Source organism: Trachurus trachurus, assembly GCF_905171665.1.
Source record: "Trachurus trachurus genome assembly, chromosome: 3".
Taxonomy (NCBI): Eukaryota; Metazoa; Chordata; class Actinopteri; order Carangiformes; family Carangidae; genus Trachurus; species Trachurus trachurus.
The window spans coordinates 30,888,731-30,902,671 of NC_139893.1; the positions used below are offsets into that span (position 1 = coordinate 30,888,731).

A 13,941-nucleotide genomic window follows, 5' to 3' on the forward strand; every position below is an offset into this window, starting at 1 on the left:
TCAGCACCGGGCTGATATCCCAGGGTGCAGCTGTTCTCTGGCTTTTAGAGGTAGAATCATCCTTTACCTGAGACATGTTTCGATCTTATCTCAGCTCTCAACACGACCAAAATACACACACACACACACACAACAGTCCTCTGTCACACCCTGCAGGGACATGTAAGTTTGTGCGTCTGTGTGCAGCTGAGTGTCGTCTTCTGCAGATCAGATGTGTGCACATGAAGACGAGGACTTTATACAGTTCTCACTTGGTCCTGGTTGAATGGTCACTTTAAGCCAGAGAGAGGCGTTAATTTAGCCTTAAAGGCCCCATGGCATGAAAAATGTGATTTTGGTTATTTTTTGGTGCTTGGGGAGGTCTCTGGGCCACGTATATACTGCCCCATGCATCAAACTGGTCATAAACGGAGAAACACACTCCGCCCATTTGTAGGAACATTCTCTTTAAGACGAGCGGATAGCACTTCCTCCTTTCTGTGATGTCACACACAAGGTAACTCCGCCCACCGTGACCAGTTGTTTTCTTTCAATTTTTATGAATGCAGCTTAGGTTTCAGTTACTTGCCTGTGATTGGCCCGACCACATGCCACTCTAAAACAGTGAGCCAATCAGAGGAGAGGTTCTCATTCTCTCTTCTGATTGGCCAAATGACCTGTGCCTGCTAGAGCTCCAGAAAGAGGCAACAGAAAGGGGCAGTATAAACATTATTAAGCAGATCACAGGTACTCAAAACCAATGATACATTTTGTTAGGGATATCAGCAGGTAAATAAACCCAGAGAAAAGTGCACAGCATGGGGCCTTTAAAGAGGAACTACACAGGATTTTAAGCTTAACTATGCTACATTTTTACTTTAATTAAACATGTTTGGAGTAATTGTGATGGTTTAATAAATGGCATGTAACTTTTTATGAGGTAGAATGGAGGCTCTCTGCCTTTAACGTGGCTCTTGGCTGAAAACCAACCTTGCGAGATCAGCACCGTGATACAAACGCGCCCCGTAACCCCTGATCTCTTGTTTATGACAGATTTAACTACACAGATACACGTAGTAACATCGTATATGATATATAACGTTATGTACCGCCCTAATGATTGCTTTCTCGCCAGCTTTGTTGTAAACAAACGCACATGGCCAGGAGGAGGGTTAGCAAAACAGAGGAAAAGCCACCGGACTTGCATAGTTCCCGTTTTAAACATGAACATAAAGGTTATAGCCATATATAGCCTATAGTTGGGATTGTCTTATAAACTGTGACATGAATCGTCACATTCTCAACTCGCACTGATCTGAGCTCAGTTTGTGCTTGGTAATGACACATTATCTCTTGCTACAGATGCAAGCGGTGTGTGTAGATGGATGCTGCTTTATTCCCTCCATCTCCCAAGCGAAGAGCTACTGCTAGCCAACAGCCGCCAGCAGATATCAGGCCGTACCTCTGTGGGTTAGCTTTTATTTTGTTAAATATCCTCAATGGCAACATAAGCAGCGCAGCTTTTTATTATTCTTGCTCAAAGCTTTTGCACATGTAAAAAGTCAATCTTTGATCTCCATTTTTCTTTTTTCTTTTTTATCGGAAAATAAACAACTGCAGTCTTTCATTTGCTTTGTGTATCAACACCTCTGGAAAATGTGTCTGAAGTTCTCTGACCAAATTTATTTTTTTCAGACTATGTTTAATAAACTATCTTTAATCAGTGTCATCTTATCCCATCAGTCTACTTTGAAAGAACTTGTAGGGACATGATCAGACTTTAGGACTTGTTGCAGTGTCTGAGCAGGAGATTATACAGGCTGAAGAAATGAAAGCAGTCCGGGTCTTTAAAGGTGTAGTGATACAAACAGACAGACTCGTCTTTCCGGTCTGAGTGTTTGTTGTGAGCTCTGCACCGCTGTGTCTCACTTGTAAGTTCAACGAGACACAAAGAGAGGGGCTGAGAGTCTGCACTGTGTTTGGTAAACAGTGGGTAAATGACTGTGTGTGTGCATGTGTGGTAAAGAAAGGTGGGCCTGAGAAAAAAATATTTTGTGAGGCACCAACATCTGAATAAACGTCATGTTCAACAAAGGAGAAATAAAATGGAAAATGAACACACGAGCCTCCATGATCAGGATCGTTACGGTGTTATTTAATTTATGGAAAATATCTGCGGAACAAAATGTCCAGAAGTAGATGACACTGAGTCAAACAGTCTATTAACGCCAAAGATGCCGCACATACATATTCAATAGGCGAACGGGGGTTATGTAAGTGCCAGGTGTAAGACGAGACCGTCAGATCTGCCCACATGCTGCTGGTTTATTTTAAAGACACTTGTTGAAACAAATCTGCTGAAATTTGACCACAGAGCAACAATTATTATTACATACAGTATTTTTCTTATACATGCTGTATATCCAAATATGGTAAATGTTGGCACAAATCACACTTTCTTTACTGTTCTGTGTGTAACATTACTTTTATTACAGTTGGTTTGTAAACAAAAAGAGTTAATAATATGATGATGACCACAGAGTATGACGGGGAAAAAGCCTTATGAAAGGCATACTACTATATTGATTATTGATTATTGATTAACTTGTAGATTACCTCCTGTGATTTGGATATTGCCCTTGACCATTCTGCAATCACGATTACGCTGCGATTGGTCGTGCAGCCTCAAAAATGACTTTCGATGCTCAGGTGATTGTCAGAAGAGTCGTCAATAATTTCCACACCAGAATCTGGTTAAACTGTGAACACAGCAGTTTGATTAAATCAATGTACCAGAGAACTCACCAAAATAATTTCAGGGGGTCACTGACACAGAAATGTCGGAGAAGCTTCGCCTTGAAACAGCTGATCCAGTGAGCTGTAAAAAATGGTCACAACGATCCAGTAAATGAGGGGAGGGGCCAGATTAAAAGGCGTAATGAGATGATTGTAGGGTGTGTGTGTGTGGGGTATTAGGGGGGATATCATAGCCTGTCTGGGGACCCGGAGAGAGCAGCTCGGGGGAGCAGAGGGGTTAAGAGCGGTGTCACGTCCAGAGAGACGCGGCGCCGCCGTCCTAATGATGTCCACCGGCCTAATTGGATATTGACGTTCTGCACACGCGGGCTAAATGGCTTCTGTCTGCTTCACCTCCGCTGCCAGCCCCGGGTTGCACATTTTTAACCTGTTTCCACTGTTTGATTCCTGGAGGTTGTGGAGGGGGGTTGTAAATGCCCCCTCGTTACCATGGTTACTGTCTTTTTCCTCCTCCTCTGTAGTTGTTTGGAGTGAAAGACGGTGTCACGTGTAGCTGCGTCTTTTCCTTCTGTGGGTCTACTCTTCTTGTCGGCCGAGAGGAGGTTACATGAACTTAAACACTTCCTCTCCTGGAGGCAGCAACACACACAGCTGTGTGACTAACGCTCCACATCTGGAAGGAGAAGTTTCGTGCCTCATCTTCTCTTCTTCCTCCTCTCGCTCTCTTTTCTTCTCTTCCATCACCTCTTTGCTCCTATTTCTTTTCTATTTCTGTGATGGTGTGTTTTTTTTTTTTTTTTTACTTCCCAGTGTGTCTGCCTCCAGACGCTAGTCCTTTGTTGCCACGGCGACATGCTCCAGATGGCGAGTGTCAAGGCAAGACTGGGCTCTGAATGTAGTCTGATCTCAACACACACACACACACACAGGTCCACATGTACTATATGCACCCTGAGAACAGACTGAGACACTGGCAGCGTACATTCTGTTCAACACACACATCCTACTCAGAAGCTGGTGGACCCGACACACACACACACACACACAGACACACACACACACTGCAATACAATATAATAAAACCTGTGTCACAGCCACACAGGAAACAATCTCTCCTTTATGTGACCGGGATGTCATTAATCTTGGCGGAGGTTAACAAATGCACTTGCATGGAAGGTATATTTCATAGGCAGACGGCCGACAATGGGGCCATTGTGGCGTGGAGCCGCAGCGCCTCGCTCTGCATTCAGTCAGGACCTTTTGCTTGGCTCAGGATCCACGGCTCATGTCAGGGGTTATGTTTCATCTCCCAGACGAATGTGTTTATGTGCGAGAAAACATGTGAAACACGCAGCAAAATCAGCGTTGCAGCTGTTTATTTATTTTCGCTGCGAGAAACCACGATTTATTTTTCCTGAACTATTGTGGGGGTGGAGAGCGAGGGGGGGGGGGGGGTGAATAAATGCGCTCGGCCATTTTTCAAAGTTTGGCCATGTCGCTATTAGTCAAAACCGGAGCCAGACAAATACCCTGCCCGTTCTCTGTTCTGTTCTGTGCAGCTCAGCTCTGATTCACCGCTTTTTCTAAGTTTCTCCACTGCCGGCGCTATTTCCATCTGAGAAAGTGGCGAGTCTTTTTCCCCGGTAATCCATTAGACTTCCATTAGCTCCGATTTGTGTGATTAGTTCTAATTAATCAGTTCAGTCTGTGGCCTTCACTCCCCTGCGCGCTCCTCACATTTCATTTTTAACCTCATTTCTCAGCTCTCCACCGAGCGAGAGAACAAGGCGACGACTGAGCGAGCAAATCAAAGAGCGGGCTCCAGGTCTGCGCCCGCCACCGCCGCCTTTTTTATCCGAGGGCACAAACACTCGATACTCCTCAACCACCAGACCCAAACGGGCTGAGCCGGTGCTTAGACTGCGTTATAATGCTCTTTTTTTTTTTCTCTCTCTTGCCACGCTGAATTAATGAGATTTTTTTTGTGTCGTGCGTTCACTTTCAGACTGTCGGAGCCTGGTTGTGTTTTTAAAATGAACCAGGAGGGATTGTGATCTCATGTTTTACACATCCTGAGTCTGGTTAGCCCCACTTGGCCCTCCTCAGGAACAGTAAGTATTGATTAGTGCTGGGGCGTCCATCCTTCATTGTAACAAAGCCTATTGATGTTTGCGGAGCCCTGATTTCCCCTCGGTCAAATACCATACGCAGCGCCATCGCTAAGTGACTGGAAGCGGCTCGGAGCTCAGCGGTCGGTCCCAAAGTAACCGGGGAATAACGGAGCCCAGAACCGTCTGTTCATCAGCGGCTCCGCTGCACTGCGCTGCCAGCCTCCACGTAAAATGAAAAGGTTTTTTTCTGGGGGTGTAGCAGTGGGTCAGCTTATATACTGAGGTATTATGTGATGATAATCTATCTTCCTTTCCTCTGTTGTCAGCCTTCTTCTGCCATTACCACTATTGTGATAAATGAAGGCTCAATTTATCAACCAGCCTCTGCTCGATTTCTTTTTCTCCCCTCTCCCTCCCCGCCCACGCTCCTACAGCTAACCTCTGCACAGTTCATTTTATTTCTTCATCTGGTTTCACACCCCCCCCCCCCACCCCTGCATCTACCCTTCTATCCATCCATCCATCCATCCATCCATCCATCCATCCCTCATTCCCACTCAGCCAGATCGAGGCTTTCTTTGTGTCTGCTGGGGGGGGGGGGGGGGGGGGGGGGCTGAGATGCTGCCTGTCACCCTGGAGCTGCACACTCCCATCCAGGCTGCTGGAGGTGGCCCGGCTGCTGTCAATCACTCTGTAACTGGGTAGCAGAGGGGATGGGGGTTGACGTGTGATGTGGCGCCCGGCTCTTTAGAAATTCACTTTTTTTTTTCCTTGACTAGTAGAAACCGCTCAGTCAGTCGTATTGGGTTCCTAAAATTACTTCAACTTGATCATGACTCTTTTGGAATTGCAGACGCCTGCTCTGGTGCTTCAAACCAAGCGCTCCCTGTTTAACAGTCTGAACAGCTGCAGGTGTAAAACCATCTCATGCATTTTCAATACATACTGGTTACTTACACATGTATAGCTGTACTGTGTACTCACTTGCATGTCCTCAGGAAGGGCCATATTGATAATTTCTACTGAGGCATCGTCTTTATTCCAGGATTCATGTCTGAGACAAAAAGCTTTTTATGCATTTCAATGAAGTTTCTCTGTTTTTCTCAGTTTTCACTGCAAAAGAATAAAATATTTGTGATTACCGCTTGTTTTTGTTTCACGCAGCTCTGTCTGCTGCACAATTAATTTGCACATTGTGATTGTTTTTTTCCCTGAGAATTTATTTTATTTTGGTATTAAGATTTTCCCACTACATCAGGGCCTTCACAGCCTCAACGGTGCCACTATCAATATCTGAATATTTGTAATATGTAACAGCCCGCACTCTCACTGATTTAAGCTAAAAAAAAAGCTCTGATAAATGAAAGCTAACATCGCTACGTGTCTGCAGGTTGTGTAAACAGGCGACTAAAGCAACTTAACATCTGGTTGTGCTTCCAAAGTGGCCAAGAAAAATCAGTTAATGCTGCTTTTAAAATCTTTTGCAGACATCAGAAAACAAAATTAAATTATTGGAGCCTTTTACAGCGAACAGCAGCAAGTGTTAAGTTTGCATTGTTGCGTCGAAGCTGCTTTACGACGGCTCCGGCGCTTTGTGTTTGCACAGCCTTTTAATCTGATATTTTACGACGCTTATAAAACCCTTTTAGTTGCTAAACATGCATCACTGTCTGCCGCGCGGACACTCTGTCTTTGTCGGTGCTTATGCGGCTTAAAATACACATTATGGATGGAACTGTAAATGTGTAATGACATTTAAATGTATAAATATGCGGCATCCGGCTGAAGAAAAGTAATGTACATTACTCCCTATACCAATCTAGGTCTGAAGCCATAATCACGGCGGAGTTGTTCTCCAGAGCGATGCTAATGTGTTCCCTCTCTCCCTCTCTCTCGGCAGGACTCCGTGGTTTAACGGCTGGGGGTTCAACCTGCCTCGGGGTCAGTCTCTGCTGGATAAATGGAACCTCGTCCCCGAAGGCATCGACATCCTGATGACCCACGGACCTCCACTGGGTGAGTCCAATTAACCAATCACAGTCCCCTCATCACCATATCTAATGAGGTTGTGCCTCATTATTCAAAATCTGTACGGAGTCACTGGAGGCGTCACAGCAGGCTATGTGTGTACGTGTGTGTGAGTGTGTGTTACAGTTGACCCTCTTTTCTTTCTGCATCTGCAGTGAACACGGTCCCAGAGTCAATATTTGTGATTGTGTTCTTTATGAAAAACAAGATTCATATTATTTGGTTTCATTTTTTTTCCCCCGTACAGACTGACTCAGGTTTACTTCTAGCTGTTTGGGCTCCACTTGTTTCACCCCCCCCTCATTTTGTTTTTTTTCTTCCTTTCCGCTCTCCATCTGGCTTTATTGAGTGATTTCCTTCCCTCTCGCCTACGGAGGGTTGCTGCTGCTGTTGCTGCTGCGGCAGCCGCTGTGGCCGTTTGATTGCATGGAAACTCGATTTTGCAGCAGAGTGACAGACGCTGCAAACGACTGGAGAGAGACCATGGGAAGGGGAGAGAACGGCGCTCGGGGGAGGAGGAGGAGGGGAGGGGAGGGGGGCAGTAAAACTGGAAGACACAAAATGGAAAGAAATCGGTGCTGCACCACTGTGGAGGAAACATAAGAACGTGTTTCATCTGCCACAGTGTGTTTGGTTTACTGTCGTGAGGTTTTTTTGGTTATTTCAGGGTCGAGTATCGAGTAAGAGCGGTTTCTGAATTGAATGAGTGTGTGTGTGTGTGTGTGTGTGTGTGTGTGTGCGCCTTTGTGATACAGTCGCATTGTTTAGTTTACACAGGCTTTACCAAAGGCTGTTGTATGAAAAGTCATTATATGCGAAAGTATAATCAGTTCACGGAGGTAGTTTGATGTAAAGTCTGAAGTGTGTGTTAAGATAATATGGGATAATTTTTGTCTTAATTATTCATTTTTAATCAGGAAGAGTCACAAATTACTTCAGTATTTATGACAAACTAATGAAATTTAAATCAATAAATAGGGAGCCGGCGGCTGAATCTGCTTAAGTACATACATCGTATTTGTAAACAGTTTATTTTCTTACTCTCACCATATGACAGGAATCAGAGCCAGGATTTTAAAACAACCAGACTGAATAAGCAGATTTGATTTGTCACTTAATTATAAACAATTAAGGGATATGGTCAGTATGCATGTCAAAATATAATGAGAACAACTTGTTGTAGACTTTATCATACGTTATCTCAACTACATGACATGTTTAAGGAAACAACACACGTTTAGATTTTGTTCTTTACACTTCAGTAGCACTGATTTTCTCGCACATCTGTTGCTCACTGTATAAAACCGATGAACTGGAACATCTGTTTCTGTTTTACATAGGTTTCCGAGACTGGGTTCCTAAAGAGCTGCAGCGGGTCGGCTGCGTGGAGCTGCTCAACACGGTCCAGAAGAGGGTCCGGCCCAAACTTCACGCCTTCGGAGGAATACATGAAGGTACGGAGACTAAGGCCAGGGTCGACTTTTAGTTCCCACAGATGATTTATTCTTGTTTTCAATAAATCTGATTCTATTTTTCTTCAAATCACTTTATTTATTTCAAATGAATGTGCATCCACACTTAACCATTAACGGGCTTCATAACCTTGAAACTGGATTTGAATTAACTTTATAAATTAATTAAGTCTTTACATTCCAACAATCCCCTGTCCATTAAAGCCTTAATAAGGTAACACAACATTGTATTTAGAAGCCAAAACCAAACACACACGCATTTCAGCTCTAAATGAAATCTGAACTTTATTTAACCCACACCGCTCAGAGCAGTTAGTGCTGAGAGGAGAAAATGGATGTTATGACATGAACGCTGTTCATTCATGGAATGTATGGTAGGAATCTCTGAAGTGAACACACAACGATACACTGAGCACAACTCCTCCTCCTCCTCCGCGGCTGCACACAGGTAGCTTCTGTTCCATGTGTTGCGCTCACACCTGTCTCCTCCGTCCTCAGGCTACGGGATCATGACAGACGGCTTCACGACGTTCATCAACGCGTCGACCTGCACTGTCAGCTTCCAGCCCACCAACCCCCCCATCGTGTTTGACCTGCCCAACCCCTCCAGCTCCTGAGACCAGAGGACACAGGGGGGGGTGGGGAGGGTCGCAGGGAGGATAAACTACTTTTTTTCTATAAATATGTCAAGTTAAAAAAAAAAATTCTAAGTGTTTCTTTGCAAACTTTTGGTCTTCTCTAAGCTGTTGTTGAGATTGAGAAGATGTGGAGACGGGCGTAGTGGGGAGTTTGTCTGGGAGGGTTAAAGGAGAATATCGGTGTTGTTGTTTTTTTTTTGTTTTTTTTTAAGTAGTGCCAACAATGCTGGTGTCTCTGTCAGATTTCAGTTTCTCTGCATGCTGCCGGTGCAGCTGCAGATACCAGGGCTTGTTTTCCTCCAGAAGAGCAGCAGCGAACAGCGAGGAAAAACTTCCACAAAGCCAAGACAGAAGCCCTGAAGAAACTTTGTGTCTCGTCCTGAACTCGTCGTCGGCACTCCTTCATGTCACACTCTTACTTCCTGTCAATCACCTGACATCCACAGGAAGCCATGACAACCTCATCCAGGAGATAATCCCTCAAGAATAAGAACAATGGGAACAATTTAAGGCAAATCTTTCTTTTTTTTAATCATGAAAATAATTTAATTCATCATTTACTTGAGATCACAAAACAGTCATTTTTGACCAAAGGAAAATACTATTTTGTGATTCAAATTTTTTTTTTTTTTTAAATAATGAAGCAACTATTTGAAGATCACAGGAAAACAAAGCAAGAGGAATATTTCCACACTTGTCCTCTCTGACCTTCTGTACCTCATTACCATCACATCTGTGTGTCTTTGGTGTTTTTTTGTTAGCTGACAGCGGTTCATTTGTTAAAGTTTGTATTGTAACAGAAGAATAATGATCAGAATCTGGACAGCTACAGCATGCAATGCAGAGCAATGGCACCGGTATTCTCCTTTTCAGAGGGATTTTGTGGTTAAACAATCTTGCTCTTGATAAATATTGGTCAGATCTGTAAGATAAATGATGCTTTGTGAATTTGTACAATTTCTTTATGTTTGGTTTGCATTGGCCGGACAATGGATGCCATTGTTTTATGTTGTGTCATCTGATATTTTGCCATTAGGTTTTCTTCTTTTTTTTGTTTCCGTTTCTGTTTTCTCGTCAGTTCCTCTTTTCTTATTGGCTGACAGGGACGCTGCCTTAAACTAGCTTTAATGTTCTCAGCTAGAGCCCCACTCTCTGCGAGCTCAGAGAAAAGTCTTTATTTATTATCCATCATCCCAGCAAAACAACACCTGACTAACGCAGGGACGGAAAGCTATCGAATTACAGCCCAAAAAATTTTTACTTTGTAACATCCCATTATGAATTTCTGATCTAATTTGGAAAATGTATGTATAAAATATATATATATTATATATTCATGTTGTAAAACATCTGTACTAAAAGTTGTGTTTGACAAAAAAAAAGAAAAATCTGGTGCATTTTTTTTTTCTGGATGCACCTGTATGATTTACATGTTTCTTTAATGCTCCCATCAGACGCTCTTCAGAGTTTTCTTAAATGTTTTTTGTATGGACTCTCCCAGTAGGGTAGACATTCATTTTGGATGAGAGAGGAAAATTGTCAGAGTCACAATCCACCAGGTGCTGGTTGTTCCCAACAACACACCTGCCTAAACATTGTTAAGTTGTCCTTTAAAGTGTAAATCTGATAGTATTTGTGTTTTATTGCTTTTTTTCTAATTTTGCACTGTGTGTAAATGCAATCTTGCTAGCACAAAAAAAAATGTTGCCAATAGTTGTCTCAACTTTGCCGCTGTAAATGCTCTTTTCGTGCTCTGTTCCTCTCTCGCTCTTGCTCTGATTGTATCCCTCTTCATGGAAATGTTAGTTCTCTCTTTCAGTTCATTGTGATATATTTAGCTGCCTTTATATGCAAATAAAATTGCAAGATTTTTACTTATCAAGCTCAGTCTTGGTTTTTAATCGCAAAACACGACCAGTCTTCAAGTCCAGGTTAAGTCCTGAATGTTTCAATCCAACTTTGAGCCACAATGATGGTGTTCGAGTCGAGCTTTGAGTTCTCAGTGCTTCACATCAAGGTCACGCCAGCTCCGTTTTATTCACTGACAGAACAAGATGTTTTCAAGATGTACGGTGGCCCAGAGGGGCAAGGCAGCAATAAAAAAAAATCTATAAAGGATAAAAAGTGTTTTCTAGAAATACTGTTTTTAGAAGTGCTTTGTTTTGCACCTCAGGGTCGACTCAGTTTGAACTCAGACTTGGGGCTTGTTGGTCTTGACTGAGGACTGAGTCCTGCAAGTCCTTCGCTAAATTTACTCGGCTGCTGTTTGATTTATTCATCCATCCTTCGTCTGCACCACTTAGATTTATCCACAGGATTAAACGTGCCAACACCACACACAAAGCCTATTGACAAACATGATAAATACTGACATAGAAGTCACAATTATAGAAAGCAAAGTACATTACAGAAAGGAAAAAGTGAGAACAAAAAGTAGTGTTTGTGTGCACGAGTCTTTGCTGAGCTAAGCAGATTGCTGGGAGAACATTACAGCAAAATGTAGAACTGAATTGATGCATTGAACACCTCACCTATGTAATCAGTCTGAGGAAAGGGAGGTCGATTCTTAACATAGGTAGCCTATCATCGCATGTGTTTTTCACTGAATTCATTTCAAGTTAAAAGGCTGAAGTCTAAGCGATGCCACTGTTCAGAACTCTTAATTTCAAGTTTCAAGTATTGTTTGATTCATCATCATCACTGGATTTACGACTTCTCCAAAACTATAAAAATGTAACAACAACAAACAAAACTGAAATTTTGTGTCAGCATGTTTAGTAAATATAGATGCTCTTCATGTTGTGGACCAAGTAGTGGACACAGCTGCAAATAGGCTTGGCCTACTTATGAGAGCCAGGTGTATATTTATTTGTAAATTACAAATGTATACTTATCGGTACGGGCCAACATCACAGCAGGTGTTTTTGCTCTACAGGAACAACACGTGCCGGCCTGATTGTGGAGAGGCCAGAAAAAAGACATGTTTAAATATTCCCATCCCCGTGCAGATGAGTATAAAGGCAGGTCGCTTTGACTGTAGATAAAAGGCATCAAAGCTGAAAGGTAAAACAGTTTGCACCTCGTTGACTGTTTAGCTGGGAGGGCCGTTAGAAATGATGTCAGAACTACAGGTAAGGTTGTGACAAATCTGAACTAAACTCAGCTGGACGCAGTGGGTGTGTTGTACAAGATTATGAAAACAGAAAATACACTTATGCGCTGCCAATTCAAAAACTTTAGGTTAAAGGTTTGAGGTTCTTAAAGAACTTGGAATTCACTAAGAACGGAGATCAGTAGTTGACTCAACAAGCCACACTCAGCAGGAGAGTGTATAAAAATATGGCTTGTGTTTTTTCCTGGTACTTGTTGTCTCAATATTCACAGTGTTTCAGCTCCAGATCAGCATCATTTCTAATTGGTTTCATCAGGTTTCATTCCTTTTCACCACTTGCCAGCACAGATCCCTCGTAGGCCAAAAATAAAATGGGCTTGAGTTGTAGGGCGCCTTTGCCAGTCTTTCCCACCAACCCCCTTCTCTCATCACCACAACATCAAAGCAGCCCAACCAATTAACTATTCCCCGAAACGAGAGCAGCAAAGCATCGCCCCACACCCACCAGATCCCCCTGCACATTACCATAATCCAGTCTAATCATATTAACATAGGCCACAGATGAGCAGGAGGAGACACGGCTGCTCTGGCTCTGCTGTGTTCCTACAGCCTCTTAGTGTGGGTGTGAATGCATACAGGCACTTTTATGCTGCACTGTGTGAAGGCGCATGTTGTGTGTCGCCAATGCTCAGCGCTGTAATATACTGTGTTCCTTTAATCCTTTAATATGGCCATATACTCTTAAAAATGCTAAATGTTATGTGCTAAACATCATCCTGTTAGTGGAGTAGAAATGCAACAATTAGTCGATCATTAAAATATATTTATATATATTACATACATTTAATAATTACTTTTAATCTAGTCTTAAAAACAAAAATGATAAACATTTGCTGGTTCCGGCTTCTCAAATGTGACTATTTAAGGCTTTTCATTTACCACACATGACTGATTATCTTAGCCATGGCATGGCAGCATCATTTGTATAGCACATTATCATGCATTCGCTGTGTGTTACAGAAATACAATTAGCATAGAGGCACAAAAACATCTGACGACCTCACACTGATGGATTAGAACAGGGAGGTCTTTTATTTTTATTTTTTTTGTTTTGCCATTTTGGAAATATTTTAGCAGCAAAATAAATAGAACATAATGTTTAAATGTAGTTCTAGTACAGCATGCTAGTATGTTAAAATTAGTCAGTATATGCTTAAGGTCCTATACCACAGGAGGATTGGACTTTTCTGCTCTCAGTGCCCCCCTACACAGTAGTGTGTAATCCCTTTGCTGTCGTAATTGCAAACTGAAGTCTAAGTAACTAGTTAGGGTACAAGTCCAGCAACGAGATGGCGAGTCTGAAAAATATTGACAAGCTAGGTCAACAGTGACCTTAGCTCGGCCAGAGGTGTATGTGTTCGTGTTTGTGTTCTCACAAGTGGGAGCCAGGCAGGGAACCATTGTCACATAGTGCAACCATTCTGCCTGTTAAAAGTCAACAAAATGTCAAAATGACTTAACTATATGTTTAAGCTACATATGTTAGGCTACCTCTAAAATTACTAATTTATTAATTAACAGTTACATCTTAGTATGTGGGCTGGAGTGTAATTTTTCTTGTGTCCTAACAGAATGATAATGGCATAGTGATAAACAGTAGATGTTTCCAACCTGTCAACACCTTGAACATCAGCGAGATATATTCTAGACCTTCTAATGTAACACGTGAAGCATAATGTTGACTGTGTTGTGTTGTGTTGTGTTGTGTTGTGTTGTGTTGTGCTCGATAGGAGACTACACACACACCATGGACACTCGACTCGACCGGAGTCGTCTATTGTGGC

General features: G+C 42.6%; 1 protein-coding gene across 1 annotated transcript in view; it reads left to right on the forward strand.

Moving 5' to 3' along the window:
* The window catches only part of mpped2a (metallophosphoesterase domain containing 2a), a 71,838-nt gene extending 61,089 nt beyond the window's left edge, over positions 1-10,749 (forward strand). The window contains exons 5-7 of the mRNA XM_083993971.1: positions 6,748-6,863; positions 8,216-8,329; positions 8,846-10,749. Of these exons, the coding sequence (XP_083850097.1) occupies positions 6,748-6,863; positions 8,216-8,329; positions 8,846-8,964 (349 nt within the window). The 3' untranslated portion in view covers positions 8,965-10,749. The remainder of the gene's footprint in view (positions 1-6,747; positions 6,864-8,215; positions 8,330-8,845) is intronic.
* Positions 10,750-13,941: the final 3,192 nt, after the last annotated feature.